Source organism: Botrytis deweyae (assembly GCF_014898535.1).
Source record: "Botrytis deweyae strain B1 chromosome Unknown BDEW_001, whole genome shotgun sequence".
In the NCBI taxonomy this organism is placed as follows: domain Eukaryota; kingdom Fungi; phylum Ascomycota; class Leotiomycetes; order Helotiales; family Sclerotiniaceae; genus Botrytis; species Botrytis deweyae.
Genome location: NW_024066208.1, coordinates 2061608 through 2077089, shown reverse-complemented (window position 1 = coordinate 2077089; position 15482 = coordinate 2061608). Strand labels below are relative to the sequence as shown.

The 15482-nt window shown below is 42.1% G+C and overlaps 6 protein-coding genes across 6 annotated transcripts; 3 read left to right on the top strand and 3 right to left on the bottom strand.

Annotated features, from left to right (window-relative positions):
• Positions 1–2870: 2870 nt before the first annotated feature.
• On the top strand, positions 2871–3605 carry EAE98_000621 (uncharacterized protein; the record flags this gene model as incomplete). Its single annotated transcript, XM_038948239.1, has 1 exon — positions 2871–3605. One exon carries the CDS (start codon positions 2871–2873, stop codon positions 3603–3605), a length of 735 nt encoding a protein of 244 aa, XP_038815916.1.
• Positions 3606–3901: 296 nt separating this feature from the next.
• On the bottom strand, positions 3902–4884 carry EAE98_000620 (uncharacterized protein; the record flags this gene model as incomplete). Its single annotated transcript, XM_038948238.1, has 7 exons — positions 3902–4098; positions 4159–4224; positions 4284–4328; positions 4385–4443; positions 4496–4539; positions 4605–4635; positions 4757–4884. 7 exons carry the CDS (start codon positions 4882–4884, stop codon positions 3902–3904), a joined length of 570 nt encoding a protein of 189 aa, XP_038815915.1.
• Positions 4885–5300: 416 nt separating this feature from the next.
• Positions 5301–8251, top strand: EAE98_000619 (uncharacterized protein; the record flags this gene model as incomplete). Its single annotated transcript, XM_038948237.1, has 2 exons — positions 5301–5385; positions 5439–8251. 2 exons carry the CDS (start codon positions 5301–5303, stop codon positions 8249–8251), a joined length of 2898 nt encoding a protein of 965 aa, XP_038815914.1.
• A 245-nt stretch (positions 8252–8496) lies between these two features.
• Positions 8497–10602, bottom strand: EAE98_000618 (uncharacterized protein). The gene is made up of 4 exons (XM_038948236.1): positions 10265–10602; positions 9872–10168; positions 9556–9703; positions 8497–9370 (listed from the first exon to the last, which is right to left on the bottom strand). The coding sequence occupies exons 1-4, from the start codon at positions 10420–10422 to the stop codon at positions 9296–9298; spliced, it is 678 nt and encodes a 225-aa protein (XP_038815913.1). The 5' UTR covers positions 10423–10602; the 3' UTR covers positions 8497–9295.
• Positions 10603–10783: 181 nt separating this feature from the next.
• EAE98_000617 (uncharacterized protein) lies at positions 10784–11873 on the top strand. The gene is made up of 2 exons (XM_038948235.1): positions 10784–11117; positions 11194–11873. The coding sequence occupies exons 1-2, from the start codon at positions 10919–10921 to the stop codon at positions 11604–11606; spliced, it is 612 nt and encodes a 203-aa protein (XP_038815912.1). The 5' UTR covers positions 10784–10918; the 3' UTR covers positions 11607–11873.
• Positions 11874–13254: 1381 nt separating this feature from the next.
• EAE98_000616 (uncharacterized protein) lies at positions 13255–13973 on the bottom strand (the record flags this gene model as incomplete). Its single annotated transcript, XM_038948234.1, has 3 exons — positions 13255–13412; positions 13474–13764; positions 13847–13973. The coding sequence occupies 3 exons, from the start codon at positions 13971–13973 to the stop codon at positions 13255–13257; spliced, it is 576 nt and encodes a 191-aa protein (XP_038815911.1).
• Positions 13974–15482: the final 1509 nt, after the last annotated feature.

Sequence of the window (15482 nt, the reverse complement as noted above, 5' to 3'; positions counted from 1 at the left end):
CATGTGATTAACTATTTTCTTAAAAATCGCTTCTTGAGAAGTTTTGTTGCACGTCTGAGTGCGTATTGCATATCGCTTGGAGTTATGTGTCGTACCTAGTGCATGTGGTTGACTGAGCTAGTATATACAAGCTAGCATATACAAGCTAGCAGTTCTGTATTGAACTAGCAGAACGCTAGCAAAACGCTAGCATATATAAGAATTCAGATATGCAACAAAACTTTCAAAGGCCTGATAGTTGTCATCCGAGGCTTGTAATTGTTTGACTCTGGGATGAAGTTTGGAGTCTAAGGAGTAGAGATGGCTGGATGGGAATGATAGATTTTGTTCTCGCTGGAGTATAAATTGAAAGTATTTTTTGGAACGGTTAGAAACTTTCAACGTAAAGATCGAGATACAGTATAATGATGAAGCATGATATAAGATTCCTTGTTTCTTCAATTGACCCATTCGCGACTTCTTCTGTAAATGGCAAATACACTTACTTCCGCACGCTTCGGGTGGACATCTCAACATCGATCCTACCATTGGGGCAAAGCAATTCTGAGATGAGAAAAGTTCCTTCTTCGTCTCATAAAGTGTCCAATTTCCAAGTCTCCAGTTTTCCATCCATTCTCGTAAACACATGATCCTCGATAACATCAATACATTACATCATTCACGAATAGCCTTATACTTTTACACTTAGCAATCTCGAGTCTAGCCACGGACCCAATCGTAGAGATATTCTGTGTCCCGAGTAGGTACGTATTAGCATTATATTAGTACGATTAATTCACAACTCATTTCGCTAATCTTCACTTGGCAAGTTTATTACCAATATTCCAGAACAAGAATATCATTTCCAGCGTCTTCTTTTCTATTATTGTCCCATTATCTTCATAAAAAGTCAGTCCCTCAGAAATCCCTTGACAAATAATCTTAAACCAATAACATCATATAGTGGTTCAAACAAGACTTCGCCGGGATGAACCGATCCCCGTTCATCAGCACACAAGCACCGCAGCGCCAAATACCTCAAGCGCAGTGTCTGTTGCTAATTTTGCATTTACTGTTCTCCCAGCGGACAGTATTGATTCCGTAGTATCCGTAAGTTCCAGAATTCTCTGGCCAGCCTGAGGACAGAAAGAAGAAGAATAGGATCTTGACTATTTCTCCAAGACTTCAATACAAACCACACTAACCAATAAATGCCAATATAGATCACGATGGAAGTAAGCTTCATGGAACTTTTGATACATTGGTTGGTGGCAGCGTCTTTTTCCACCGGTATTTGGTTCATCTGGCACATTTTGCATTGATTTGGAATCGGATAGCCTTCAGTGAGATTATTGATCAGATGTAATTAAGATCATTACAAGGGCATTGAGGCACAGCTTATTGATTTATCCCACGATGCCAAACTTCTTCATGTGCGACAGTGTGCTTTTCTGCATTCGAGATACTGAAATCTGTCGTCGAAATTGAAAGCGTAGAGATTCTGAGATGTGCAACGGTGCGAGTATCAAGAGTTTAAAAAATGCGGAAGCTAACAATTGCAGCTGCCTAGTTGATGAAGCTAAGATTGCTGGAATTACTATGTATGTAATATTTCAATAGCGTACTCAGAGGCCAAGCTAGAAGTGAAGATGAATCGCAGATGTATATATGGGCAACAGCATTCTAGTAAAAGCATCGCTTTTGCAATCAATAGCTGGTATCAGAATTCCCGAGCCGAGCTCCTGCATGTACAAATCGATTCGAAAAAATATAAACCACGCAGATAACTCATCAAAGTCAAGAGTGCAGAGAGCTTTTTACCAGCAATGAATGCAATTTCAAAGAACAAGTTATCATTCCAAGCTAAACACAAGAACAAGAAATGTCTACTTCACAGATAGAGAACAGTATCATTTTTAACACTACATACGCCTGCGGAAGCCATTGATTATGTCACATGGCGAGAAATTTATAGATATCCAACATCTAAAACTGTTTCGGCATTTCGCAATATCATGCAGGGAAATAGTGATCAATTATCGAAAGTTTCAACGCTCTTCATCTCCATATGAAGATTAATTTCATCTCATTCCCTTGGTAACTACAAACGAGCTATCTATCAATCTCCATAACTGAGAGACAAGCGTAACATTGCCTTTCTTGTCTCATCACACTGAAATGAAACCAAACAAACATCCAATCCAGCCATATCGAGAAGCTCAGATCTTCTTAAGTGAAGAATACTGGTAGTTTCAGAATTGCAAGTCAGGAAATTGAGATACCATTCATCACTCGTATGGATATCGCAAGACGAAGCATAAACTACCATTGATCAAGAAGACAGGGCTATGGTATAGTAGAATAGTAAACATTCAAAATATTGAGATGCCGGAGAGAAAGATGTCTTAAAGATTACCAGTATCAAAGCTAGAAGGCCGAGAACTTTCAGCGGCAAGCAATCATACTGGGTCTTGACAGCCTAGTGATACCATTCTCTGGCTCTGAGACCTGTATTTTCTGTTCTTCCGAGACAGCCTAGCTAATAGACAATGCTAACTTTCCACTTAGCTGGTATGGTAGTGTGTTTGAAGTTGAACATAGTCACTTCAAGACAAAACAAAGTACTCACCCTCGAGATCTTTATACGGAAAACATAAAATAATAATCGAAGAATAACCTTACGCGAACAAACCAAGATTCGTCTATCATTAACCGTGACATCGATATCAGTACGCACGGCCCTAGAAAAACCACGCTAAGAATAACCTTACATCCAAGCTCTAAAGCTAGCCTGACGAGCCTGGACAGCTCGATGAACATTGAATCTCCAAGCTCAAACAAGCACGGCTTCTCTCTCCTTCACCCCAACACAACCCAATCCAAACAATGTAATGTCTACCCCTCAAATTTCCCGTCTCCGCAGAACCGCTCTCCCATCCACCTCCAAAAATTTCTTCACCTCCTCCCCTCTTCCCCGCCACCCCCCATCCAAAACCAAGTCCATTCGAATTCCCCAACGCTTCTTCTCCTCCACGCATCCTCTTACTTCGACCCCCAAACCACCCACTCCCATATCCGCGACTTCCTTCTCGTCTTCTCGTTCCCGTCTGCAGAATCGTATGCAAACGCTGCAATCCCGATTGCCTAAATTTCTACACCCGTATACAGCTCCATTACTCAATGCGCCAAAGACGTATATTATTTCTTTTTTGATTCTGCATGAAATTACTGCTATAGTACCTATTCTGCTTCTCGCGAGCGGGTTTCATTATTCGGGATGGTTGCCTTCTGACTTGATACCCGAGGAGAGAGTTGACAAGGCGAAAGGGATGTTCGAGAGGTGGTTTGGGAGGAGAGGATGGTTTGGTTATACTGCGGGGTCTAGGGCGGATGGGGCTGAAGAGATTGGAGGGGGAAAGAATTTGGATCTGGGCGAAGGGACGATTAAGGATTTGGGAGGAGATAGTAATACAAGTGGGAAGAGGATAGTACTAGAAGTTGCGACGGCTTATGTGATTACGAAGGTTTTGTTGCCCGTAAGAATAGTGGTTTCTGTTTGGGGTGCGCCTTGGTTTGCAGGTGTCATGGGGAGGATTGGAAGGATAGGAAGGGGAGGGGGGAAATGAGATGTATTATAGATCGTGGGATTTTTCATGTATGGTTAGAAGGGAAATGTGTTTTTGTGTTCGGGTGTATTCAGATGATAGAAGCCGGTCGGGAAATTGAGATACGACTTCGATATGAAACTAGAAAGATAGCACGGATGATTACGAAACCCAATATCACATACACATACATAGCTTGAGGTTGATTGAATTTTTATTCATGTATATGCCTACCCACCATCATCAGAAACAATCGTCAGATATGATATTTGGAGCTAATTGTTTGTTGGAGTAAATGACAGAACATCAAATCTAATCTACTTCTCGTAGACCCAGTCGTGTTGAGCGGATTTCCATGAGAGAACCTCACCCTCCTTGAACCAGAGAGCAATCTCCTTCTTGGCGTTCTCGACGGAGTCGGAACCGTGGCAGACGTTGCGTCCGACATCGATGGCGTAGTCACCACGGATGGTACCTGGGGCAGATGCCAATGGGTTGGTGGCACCGAGGAGGGCTGAAGAGAAAGAGTTAGATGGTGGCTGGTGGGATAAGTAAGAGAAAAGGGATTACTTACTACGGCCGGTCTTGACGGCATCACGTCCTTCCCAGACCATGGCGCAGATTGGGCCAGAGTTCATGTCTAGGTATTGTTAGATACGTGTGTGCTGTGTAGGTGTGTTATAAATGGCAGATACGTACAGTTGACGAGACCAGCGAAGAATGGCTTGTCGGAGAGATCAGCGTCTGGGACAGGTGTTAGTATCAGTAGTCCTGTAGCGTATATTTCCTCATGTACTGACAGTGCTTCTCGAGGTGGTCCTTTCCTGGGGTGGTGAGCTTGATGGCAGCAAGCTTGTAACTGTTTCTTATGTCAACAAAGCTCAAATATTCTTTGCAAAATGTAAACCTACCCACGAGCCTCAAATCGGCTGATGATTGGGCCAACGAGTCCACGCTGAATTCAATCTCAATCAGTATACTGTCATCCTCTTCTTTCTATGTAGAAAAGTATTTGCATACCTGGACACCATCTGGCTTGATGGCAATGAAGCTATTCGACACAAAGACGTTAGTATACACCGCTAATACTTTGTTGACGTGGGGTAACTCTCTTTCAAGAGTAAAGAAAGCATCACTCTCACAGGAATAGATGGATAGAATAAGGAACTTACGTTTGTTCGGTAGACATGGTATCGTCGTTTGATCTGGCAGATTCTTCTCTGTGTTTTGCTGATGCTCTTAAGAGTGCTTGAGTTTTAGGATTGACGTGCTTTAAAATCGATTCGGGGGCTTCACTCATATTTTAAATTCTTTTAGGTTGAGGTGTGTTGTTTAGTGGGGTTTCCTTGGTGGGGTGTGGCAGGAGGGGCGGCAGGGTACCCTTTTTTTGCTTGTGGAGCCTTAGATGTGAGGCATCAGCAAGGGTATCTTTATGTAATTCGCATAAAAAGGTTCCCACCATGGTTCGTGGGCAATTGTATCGCCAATAAAACTTTATGCACATGTTATGCTAAAGGTACGACCGGGGAGCTGAGCTTTGATCGTCATTGGTGAAGCGGAACAGGACAGCTTGGAAACCTCAACCCCCCCCCAACATAAGACTTCAATTCTTTATGGTTCTGTTGTACAAGCCATTTGTTCATATATCGAGCTATTTAGCATCTTGATTTCATCTGAATTGAGTGCAATTGCTAGATATTGCATGTCTTTTCAATCATGAAGTCACCATTAAATCTGTCCTCACAATGGACTGGATATTTAGTTTTGTTATCAACATTTGGCAGCTTGATTACACCAGCTAGTGAGGATGCCAACAACAGCTTTATGTGTAGAACCCACTAACAATCCAAACAGTATCTGTGAAGCATGAGAATTTCAAAACATGCGATCAATCTGGATTCTGCAAACGAAATCGAGCATATGCGGATCAAGCAACAGCAGTGGGAGATGATTGGAGCTTACAAGCTCCTTATCGACTGGCTTCAGAGACGTTAACATGGAAGGATGGTCAGCTACAAGGAACCATCCTCAAGAAATTGAGTGGAGGAGAGTCGGTCAGGTTACCGATTGTCATTTCGTTCCTCGAATCGGGATCTGCGAGAGTTACGATTGATGAAGAAAAACGTCAAACGGGCGAGATTGAATTAAGACATGGTAGTAAAGCTAGAAAGGAACGTTATAATGAGGCCGCAAACTGGGCAGTTGTGGGAGGGTTGAGTTTGAGTAAGGATGCAGAGTATAAGAAGTACCCTGGAGCTTCGCACATTACATTTGGCCCAGATGGCAAGTTCAAGGCGGAAGTTACACATGCTCCATTTGCAATCGATTTCAAGAGGGATGACGAGATACAAATTAAGTTTAATGAACGGGGATTGATGAACATGGAACATTGGAGACCGAAGATTGAGAAGCCAGAAAAGAAAGAGGGCGAAGAAGAGTCAGCCGAAGTTCAAACCGGCGAAGATGAGTCGACCTGGTGGGATGAATCTTTCGGTGGAAATACCGACTCAAAACCTAAGGGTCCTGAGAGTGTTTCTCTTGATATTACTTTTCCCGGATATGAGCATGTTTTCGGTATCCCAGAACATGCTGGACCTTTGTCATTGAAGCAAACTCGAGGCGGAGAGGGCAATCATAAAGATCCTTATCGTTTATACAACGCTGATGTTTTCGAGTATATCATGGACAGTGAAATGACTCTATACGGAGCCATTCCTTTTATGCAAGCACATCGAGCAGCGTCAACTGTTGGTGTCTTTTGGCTGAACGCAGCCGAGACTTGGATTGATATTATCAAGGAGAAAGCATCCATCAATCCTTTGAGTGGAAAAACTGATACAAAAACTCATTGGTTCTCGGAGAGTGGTTTAATCGATGTATTTGTCTTCCTTGGACCAACACCAAAGGATGTTACAAAAGCATATGGAGAGCTTACAGGTTTCACACAGCTTCCTCAAGAATTTGCCATTGGTTACCACCAATGTCGATGGAACTATGTTACCGATGAGGATGTGAAGGATGTTGACAGAAAGTTCGACAAATTCCAAATCCCATATGATGTTATCTGGCTTGACATCGAGTATACCGATGGAAAGAAATACTTCACTTGGGATCCTCATACTTTCGGAAACCACGTTGACATGTTGTCACACTTGGATAAATCCGATCGTAAACTTGTTGCAATCATCGACCCTCACATCAAGAATGAAGCAAATTATAAGGTTGTTGATGAATTAAAGAGTAAGGATCTGGCTGTTCACAACAAGGAGGGCAGTATCTATGAAGGTTGGTGTTGGCCAGGATCTTCCCACTGGGTTGACGCATTCAATCCTGCAGCAATCAAATGGTGGAAGAGTCTCTTCAAGACGGCTGCCTTTGATACGCCTAATCTCTTCCTTTGGAATGATATGAATGAGCCATCGGTTTTCAATGGACCAGAAACAACTATGCCTAAGGATAACTTACATTTCGGAAACTGGGAACACCGTGATCTTCATAATGTCAACGGTTTGACCTTCGTCAACGCAACTTATGAAGCAATGGTCGAGCGCAAGAAAGGTGAACTTCGCCGTCCGTTCATTCTCACTCGTTCTTTCTACGCTGGAAGTCAACGCATGGGAGCTATGTGGACTGGTGATAACCAAGCTAGCTGGGATCATCTTGCAGCTGCGTTCCCTATGATTCTTAACAATGGTATTGCAGGTTTCCCATTTGCTGGTGCAGATGTTGGTGGATTTTTCGGTAACCCTGAAAAGGATCTTCTTACTCGTTGGTATCAAGCTGGTGCTTTCTACCCCTTCTTCCGTGGACATGCACATATCGATACCAGAAGACGTGAACCGTATCTCATCGGTGATCCATACACGGATATTATAACCCAAGCTCTCCGTCTCCGTTACTCTCTTCTCCCTGCCTGGTACACTGCATTCCATGAAGCAAGTACAGACGGAACACCCATTATCAGACCACATTACTTCGAATATCCAGAAGACGAATCCGGATTCGCAATCGATGATCAATTTTTCGTCGGTAGTACTGGTTTACTCGCTAAGCCAGTCGTCACAGAAGGTGCCGATAGCGTCGAGATCTATATCCCTGACAGCGAAGTTTACTACGATTACTTCGACTATAACATTTATACCGGCGCGGGGAAAACTACAATTGCAGCTCCTCTCGAGAAGATCCCTCTACTTATGCAAGGTGGTCATATCATCCCTCGCAAAGATCGTCCCCGCAGAAGTTCGGGCCTTATGAGATGGGATCCATATACTCTTGTTCTCGTCCTCAATAAAGAAGGAAAGGCAACTGGAGAATTATATGTGGATGATGGTGAGACTTTTGATTATCAATCTGGGGCCTACATTCATCGTTCTTTCTCCTTCGAAAATGGGGTATTGAGCAGTAAGGATATCGGAACCAAGGGCAAGTTGACAGATAAATATCTGAAGAGTATGAAGAAAGTAGGCGTAGAGAAGATTCTTGTTGTTGGTGCGCCAAAGGAGTGGAGTGGATTGAAGAGTGTAAAGGTGGGAAGCACAACGGCCGAGATCACGTACCATGCCGGGGAAGGAAACAAAGCTGCTTGGGCGTCTGTTAGAGCGCCAAAGGTAGCTATTGGAGAGGATTGGGAGGTGGAGTTTGTGGAGGGTGGGAAGACGGAATTGTAGTCGTGATTTAGCACCGATGCAGAAGGGTGGAGATTTACAGCGAGGATTTAGGATTAAGATGAGGATAGTAAATGATGAATCGAATTGAACTGATATCCATTTGCAAGATCTGAAAATAGCTAAGTTCTTTTGAGTAGTCAAACTACCCTGGTAAGATTACTGTCATGAAACCTTTCTACTCGTCACTTTAATATCATTTGCCAAATATGAGCACACACAATATGCCATGGTAATTCATTCCCAGCATCATATCACTCTGAACTTAAATCTAAAATCTAAAATTTAAAATCTTCTATTACCATTCTTTGTTTATACTCTCTTCTTCATCTTCTTCTTCCATCCAATCTCAGAAGCAAGACTACAATCTTCAAACCAAGAATCAAACAGAAAGCAAATAAAACTCCTCGCTATGAAATTTGAAATTTGAACATACAAACGAACGAACGAACGGAAATTGGATAACTAGGTAAGTGAAATCTACCCAAATTGGTTCTCAAAGCCAGATTTAAAGATAACCTTGGAAACTCTAGACTTCAAAGCAAATACCCGAAATGAAAGAAATTCAAATTCAAATTCAAATTTAAGAACGCCCAGACTCCTAGAAAGTACCCTTGTTTAACACCGTGGGTTGTGGTTGTGGTTGTGGTCAATTTGTCTTCCTGAACTCCTCGCTACAATTTGAGTGTGATTTTTGTGCTGTTTGTGTGTGTGTATGTATGTGTGTAGTTGTGTAGTTGTGTAGGTATGTAGGGATATGTATACACATGTAAGATTACAAAGCTTTGCTTTGCCTCTATTTTGGTTTTGTGTATTTGGGTTTAATTTCTTTTGATTTTCATTCTGATTGTTGGTGTAATGCATTAATTTCGTTGGGCGATTTAATGCATGTAGGTGCAAAGTCGTGTAGTCGTATAGTCGTGTATTTAGTTTTGTACAGGGTGTATGGAGGTTGCGTCAAAGTTGCAGAGTGCGGCGGAGAGTAGGTCATAGGAGCGAGCAAAAATGGAATGGTAGGAGAATGGAGAAGCATAAGAAGAGAAATCATCAGATAGTAGCTGCAGCGGGGCGAAGATCTTCGCGGCCATCTTGCCACGAGGTGCAGAATACGCAGCGTTGTGCCTGGGGTTTACAATTGTGAGCAGGTTTAGATTAATTGGGGGCTGGGGTTGTTTGATGGGTGATTAGAAATAGTGATAGGGAAGAGGAATAGTAAGTGAGAAGTACAAAATAAGGGGACAAGAACTGATAGGGAGATAAAGAGAGGGGAAAGGAAAGGAGAGAAAAACGGGGAGGAAATAACACACCTTCTCGAAAATCTTCTTGCGACAATATTTACAACGGACGGTGTGTTTGATGATAGCGTTGTCTTGACTGAAATACTGGTAGAGACCTGCTATGCCGTAAAGAGCGAGACCAACGCCTATGAAGTTTATCACTTTGTTTAGGAAAGAACTAGAGAGGTTGTTAGTTTGTTGCTTTATTGCGAGTCTGGGGGGAAGTGGGAAGAGATAATGCTGGAGATAGAAAGAATAGGAGGAACATGAAGATAATGAAACGAACTTAGAAGGAAAAAGAAGAGAAAGCGCTAAGAAAGGAGAATATAAAGAAACAAAAACCTACCCCCAAGCCAAAACAATAGCCCCGTCATCTATCGCCTGCTTCAAGGTATTATAGCCTGCTCCATACAAAAATTCCATTCCCATATTCACGACCATGGTTGCGTTTCCCTCCACTCCCTCTCCAATTCCATCACCGATGTCAGTGTGGTTGTGAAGCATACCATCATAATGAGGACCGGGCCTCAAAACCGCAAATTTCTCTTCAAGGTTCTTGTTTAGGAAAGGGAGGAGAGAAAGTGGTGGGAGGAGAACGGAAGAGACAAGTGAGGTTATAAGAGCTGTGAAGGATTGCGCTATTCTGTTTCTTGTGAGCGATTGTTTGAGGAAGTGTGTCACGTGGAGGGAATGGATAAGGTCGTGAATGCAGGGAATGGCTGAGAAGAGACAAACATACATCAAACCAATAGCAACATGAAGCACATTATCATTGAAAGCAAAATCGACAAATCCCTCCCAAAATCCCGTAATATGTCTACGTGCAGCGTTGGCAGCATTGGTAGTTCGGAGAAGTGGTTCGCTTGAGTCGAAGGCATTAAGACGTGGCCGAGGCATGGTTGATACTCTTTCCTGTTGACCTGACTAATCCAATGATTTTTCCAGTCTTTTAACAAAAAAAAGAAGAAAGAGAAGGAAGAAGGAGAATCAGATGTGAGTTTATAAGGGGGAAATGATAAAAAGAAAAGATGGGGAAAAAAGAAAAGGAAATGAATTAATGCAAATGAGGTTTGGAAGGAAGGATGAGTGAATCTAACACCGGTGAGATGTCTTTCAGGGATGCGTATCAGTGGCTGGCACGTGTAATAATTAGAGTTATGCGCAGGGATCATGATAAGGCGCGATAAGCGCCCCCAGATTCATCGGATTATTCTTTGGCCGACTACATGTCAAAAATTAATTTTTTTCGATGTTGATGCGGCCGCTTGGATTGACCCCTCATTGTCTCTTGCAAAAGTTTACTTAAACTCTCAAGGAAGATATATCACGAATACGAAGCGGAAAGCATCGTTGACTGGAAAATAAATACTACCATTAAGAATATTTACGAAAAATGGCACCCAAATTTTCAGAAGACGAAATCGATGATTTGATTTATTTTGCTCGGGTCGGGGAGAAAGACGAATTCGAGACTTTAAGAGAGGAATTATGTAAAAGAGAAGGATGTTCAGCAACTGAGTTGTTGGAGAGTGCCAGAGACAGTGAAAGTGGGAATGGCGTGTTACATATGTCTGCCGCCAATGGTCATCACGGTAATTCCCTCCTTTATCCAGTCAAAATCTGCCTCCTCCCGAGATTGGACCTAATATCTAACTAACTCCCAAACAGAACTTCTCACCCTCCTCGCAAAACACCTCTCTAATCCCTCTCCTCAAAACCCCCAAATGCTCAAAATACTCAACACGCAAAACGCATCTGGGAACACACCTTTACATTGGGCAGCCCTGAATGGACATTTAGAAGCAGTTAAAGTTTTAATAGAAAATGGAGCAGATCCAACGATTCAGAATCAGAAGGGACATGATGCAGTCTACGAAGCAGAATTGGCGGATAAGACTGAAGTCGTGGAATGGGTCTTGAAGGAGGGTGGTGAAGGACTGGAAGAGGGGATTGCGGGAGATGAGGGCGAAAGCGGTGATGGAGAAGAGGGAGTGGAAGTTGTAGAAGTTGCGGAGGGAGAGGGCTTGGTGGATAAGGTTAAGGAGTTGGGCATTGGCGGAAGCGGTTCTGGGGAGAAATGAACAAGTGAGGGTTTTGAAGAATTAATTTTACAAAAGAGACTCATGACGCCTAGTTAAGCCTATCCCGTCCTTTGTTAATGATCAGACGTAGATAGCGCTGGCATTTGGATGGCTGAAGTTAGAAGTTACATTGAATTTGCGCTACCATTGATGAGATAGTCGGCGCTCAATGGATGTATCCGGCTCATCAGCGGGGATAACATTGGGATATCCGATGAAACCAAAACGCATAATAACAAATCAAATATAGAATACCGTTGAAACCTCTTCCTTTGCATCCTGATCTCTTTTCGATGATATTTAATGTCGATAGAGTATTTGAGATAGACAATCAGCCTTGAAAGACACCTGGTACCTGACTCATTCTCTGATAGAAGGCAAGAACTATATCGTTGATAGTTTCCGGCGTTACTAAGTTATCGGATAACTTGTGGACATAAAGATCTCTAGATTAGGTCCAAAGATGTAGCCCGCTAGATACTCTCTCGGAAGAATACCTCAAAATCAATTTGCGTCATAACAACTGATTGTCATTCACCATAAATATTTACATTACATATCAGCCATGTATAGCTCGACGCTAAAATCTTACAATCTGAACATCGAAGTTCCGAAGAAGAAAAATTTCCCGCCAGTTAGTTCACCGCGATTCCTCAACTCAATGAATGTGAACGATGATGTCTCTCATTCATCAACGAATCCAGTGAGTTCGTCTAAACTGCACGGTACCATAGCATAGCAAAATGAACGGCCAATCGTGGCTACAAAATCTTAAATGATGAAACTTAGAGTCGTAGCCGACGTCAGTGGGGACGCATATGAATTTATTTTTCAATGCTACTACCGTGACTGACTCCTAAGAGGCTGTCGCGTACATGACACTACGGTGCATTCCCAGTGTGTTCCATAATTGACCTTTTATCGAAGTATTAGTACGATTCTAAGAACTTTAGGGTGGTAAGCTTGAGGTTTGTTGCATATCTGGATAAGAGATAACAGTATTTGACTTTAGAATGATGATCTAGAAGCCTTGAGTTATACTTCACAAGCTCGCTTAATTATAATTGGCTAGCATAGTTTTATTAGTGTTGTTTAGGAGGGAAATTTGGGACATGTTGCGTATCTGGATAAGAGATAAGAATAGTTAACTTTGGAATAAGTTTTGGGATTGCAGATCAGATGTGATTTATTCAGGTTCTTCGGCTGAATGTTTCCGATGCTGTTACATTTTTGCGGGGGCTTTTCTTTTCCTAGACGCAAGTTGTTATCATTGAATAAGTCTGTTTGATAACTTTGGTTTTGGTATTCAAACCATCTTCTTTGAGCCTCTGATTGTATGTGCCGATATCTGGTACTGCCTTTCTCAATTAGCAATCTGGGATACCGTAATGTAATCAGATATCCGCAGTCTAGTCTGATGATCGGCAGAGCACTATATATCGAACGTCATTTCTGATAGATGCAAAATAACGCCAAAGATGTATTATGGTGTCAATGAACATGTTTTTTCATTCTGTGAGCCGCGGAAGAGCTAATCGAGAAACCAAATCTAGGGTCCAAAGTCTTTTCCAGATGTCATATCAGTATGACGATATCTAAGTAACATTAGATTCCACCATTATCTCCTCGATTCCCCATCTCAACTTCATCATTTTGCTCGAGAATTGCTCTCCACAGCCTTCATCCTCGCAATAATCCCCTCCAATATCTCGACTTGGGTATCAACACGCATTCTCAAATAATGATCAGAATACATTGTGTGTTCCAGACTTCGATATACCTCAAGATCCCTCAGTGTCGGCATTCCTAAGGAGGAGTTAGCGACTGTCTACACACTTTCAAAACAAGAAGGAATCAGCTCGCATACCAGTTGCACCATCAGGTCTTCTCGCATCCATGTGAGCCACATCCCGCAAACTCTGTTCAATCGTTGGAAGATTCTCAAACCATCCTTCATCTGCCCATCCTTGCATCATTTGATAGCAGCAGAGCAAGATAGTGTGGAAAAGAGGATTAGCTGCGCGATAGGCAGGCCGATCGAAAAGGTTTAATTCATTGCCGATTCGGACGTAAACTTTGTCGGGGGAGACAGTTTGACCGATAACACGAAGGAGTGCGAGCTCTATCTCTCGGCAGAGCAGAGAATCAGGCTTGAGTTCTAGAGGTTGTTAGTTACTCGAAACAAACTAGCAGTGGCTAGGTAATAGGAAGATAAGTCGTTCATTGAATGGGTTACCTACCGACAATCCCCTTTGCAGCGTTGACAGCCCAAGTTATTTGCAACTTGTCCATGAATTCATCAATAGTCCCAGTAACAATCTCGATGGAGTTGTTTGGGGAGGGAAAACTATCTGATAGTGGTGGCATTATTGATTTGGTGGATTGAATGGATTGACTAGAATTTTCTGGTATGAATCTAGTAAGAAGAAATAAGTGCAGCAAAAGGCGAGACACAGATTAACAGCTGAGCTGTTGAAACTCTAGTTGTTTTATTGTTTGAAAGCTCGAGCATCAAAGTGTGGGAGACACTTTATAGCCGAGGGCTTGAATGAATATTATTCACAAAATATTTTCAGCAAGTGTTTTTGTGAACCAGTTGATAGCAGGATAGTGAATTTCCCAAAAACTTTTGGGGATGGGTGGCCAATAAAGAAAGGTTGAACAAGGTGGAGCCAATAAGGCGGATCAATATTGAGATACGAAGTAGAATAAATAGGTAGGATATATTCCATGGTGTGGTTGTTAGCTCTGATCCTATTATGAGAGTCCATTCTATGATATTACTTGAGTTAATATATCTTTATGAATGTAGGTACACAAAGCAAGAAGCGGATTGCTGTATAATCTATTTCTATGTTTACTTAGTATCACATATAACTTAAGTTTCAGATCTATCTGACGATTGCTTGTCAGAATAAACGTAATGCAAAGTCTCTGAGAGACAATGGACAATAGCGCTTTATGTCAAACGGTGTCGTTGGGCAGAGAATAAATCAAGTTTTTTGCCTAGATTGGAGGCAATAATGAACAACTTCTCATGCTGACTGCAAGTAATAAGTACACGAGAATCTTTTGCCCTTAGAAATGAATATTTGGTCATGCGTATGATCCAAAGAAAACTATATGAATGCGCATTTGAAAAGTATTCATGAAATATTCACTATCATTACATAGTTGGCGCGATCACATAATTGGATGCGCAAGAAAACGGAAGCATGAAGATGTAATAACATTATGAGAGGATAGGGTTCTTGTTGGTATGGTAAAGCTAATTGTAAACCGTACTTTATGATGAACGAATCTCTTTGAGCTCTACAGCGACCAAGAGCCTTATAGATAAGATCAAATCTGAGACTATACTATGCAGAAAGGGTAGAATTATCCACGATGCAACGGCACATGCGTTATTAAACGAAGACAACAGAACAGGACTTTAGTTGGGTAGGTAAGAGTATAGCAATTGAAACTGGAATACCAGGAAAAGACCTAACACGCAAACATGCTACAAATTTGATAACATAGAAGAATGGAAATCGCTAGATTAACCAGAAAAGCGGTCCAGATGATAATGGCATATAGTTCTGGTACTGTGGGTCATTTAATGTTCTCAGTAGAGAACTTTGAAAGGTCTGAGTCATTGTGCAAGACGGCCTGGTGTGTCCGTATTCACTTCCAGAGATTTCCCCCAAAGATCACATTGAAATAATTACATGCCAAAAGCCGTAATATGCGACTTCGCGGACTCTAGAATGGGAGGGGGGGATATCTGAGCACTTTATCAAGTCAGATATTTATACTCCAAGTAAGACAATTTCAAAGAACTACTTGCTTCAGCGAGTCTCTATCTCTGGAAGTTTTTTTCCTCTAGAATTTTCA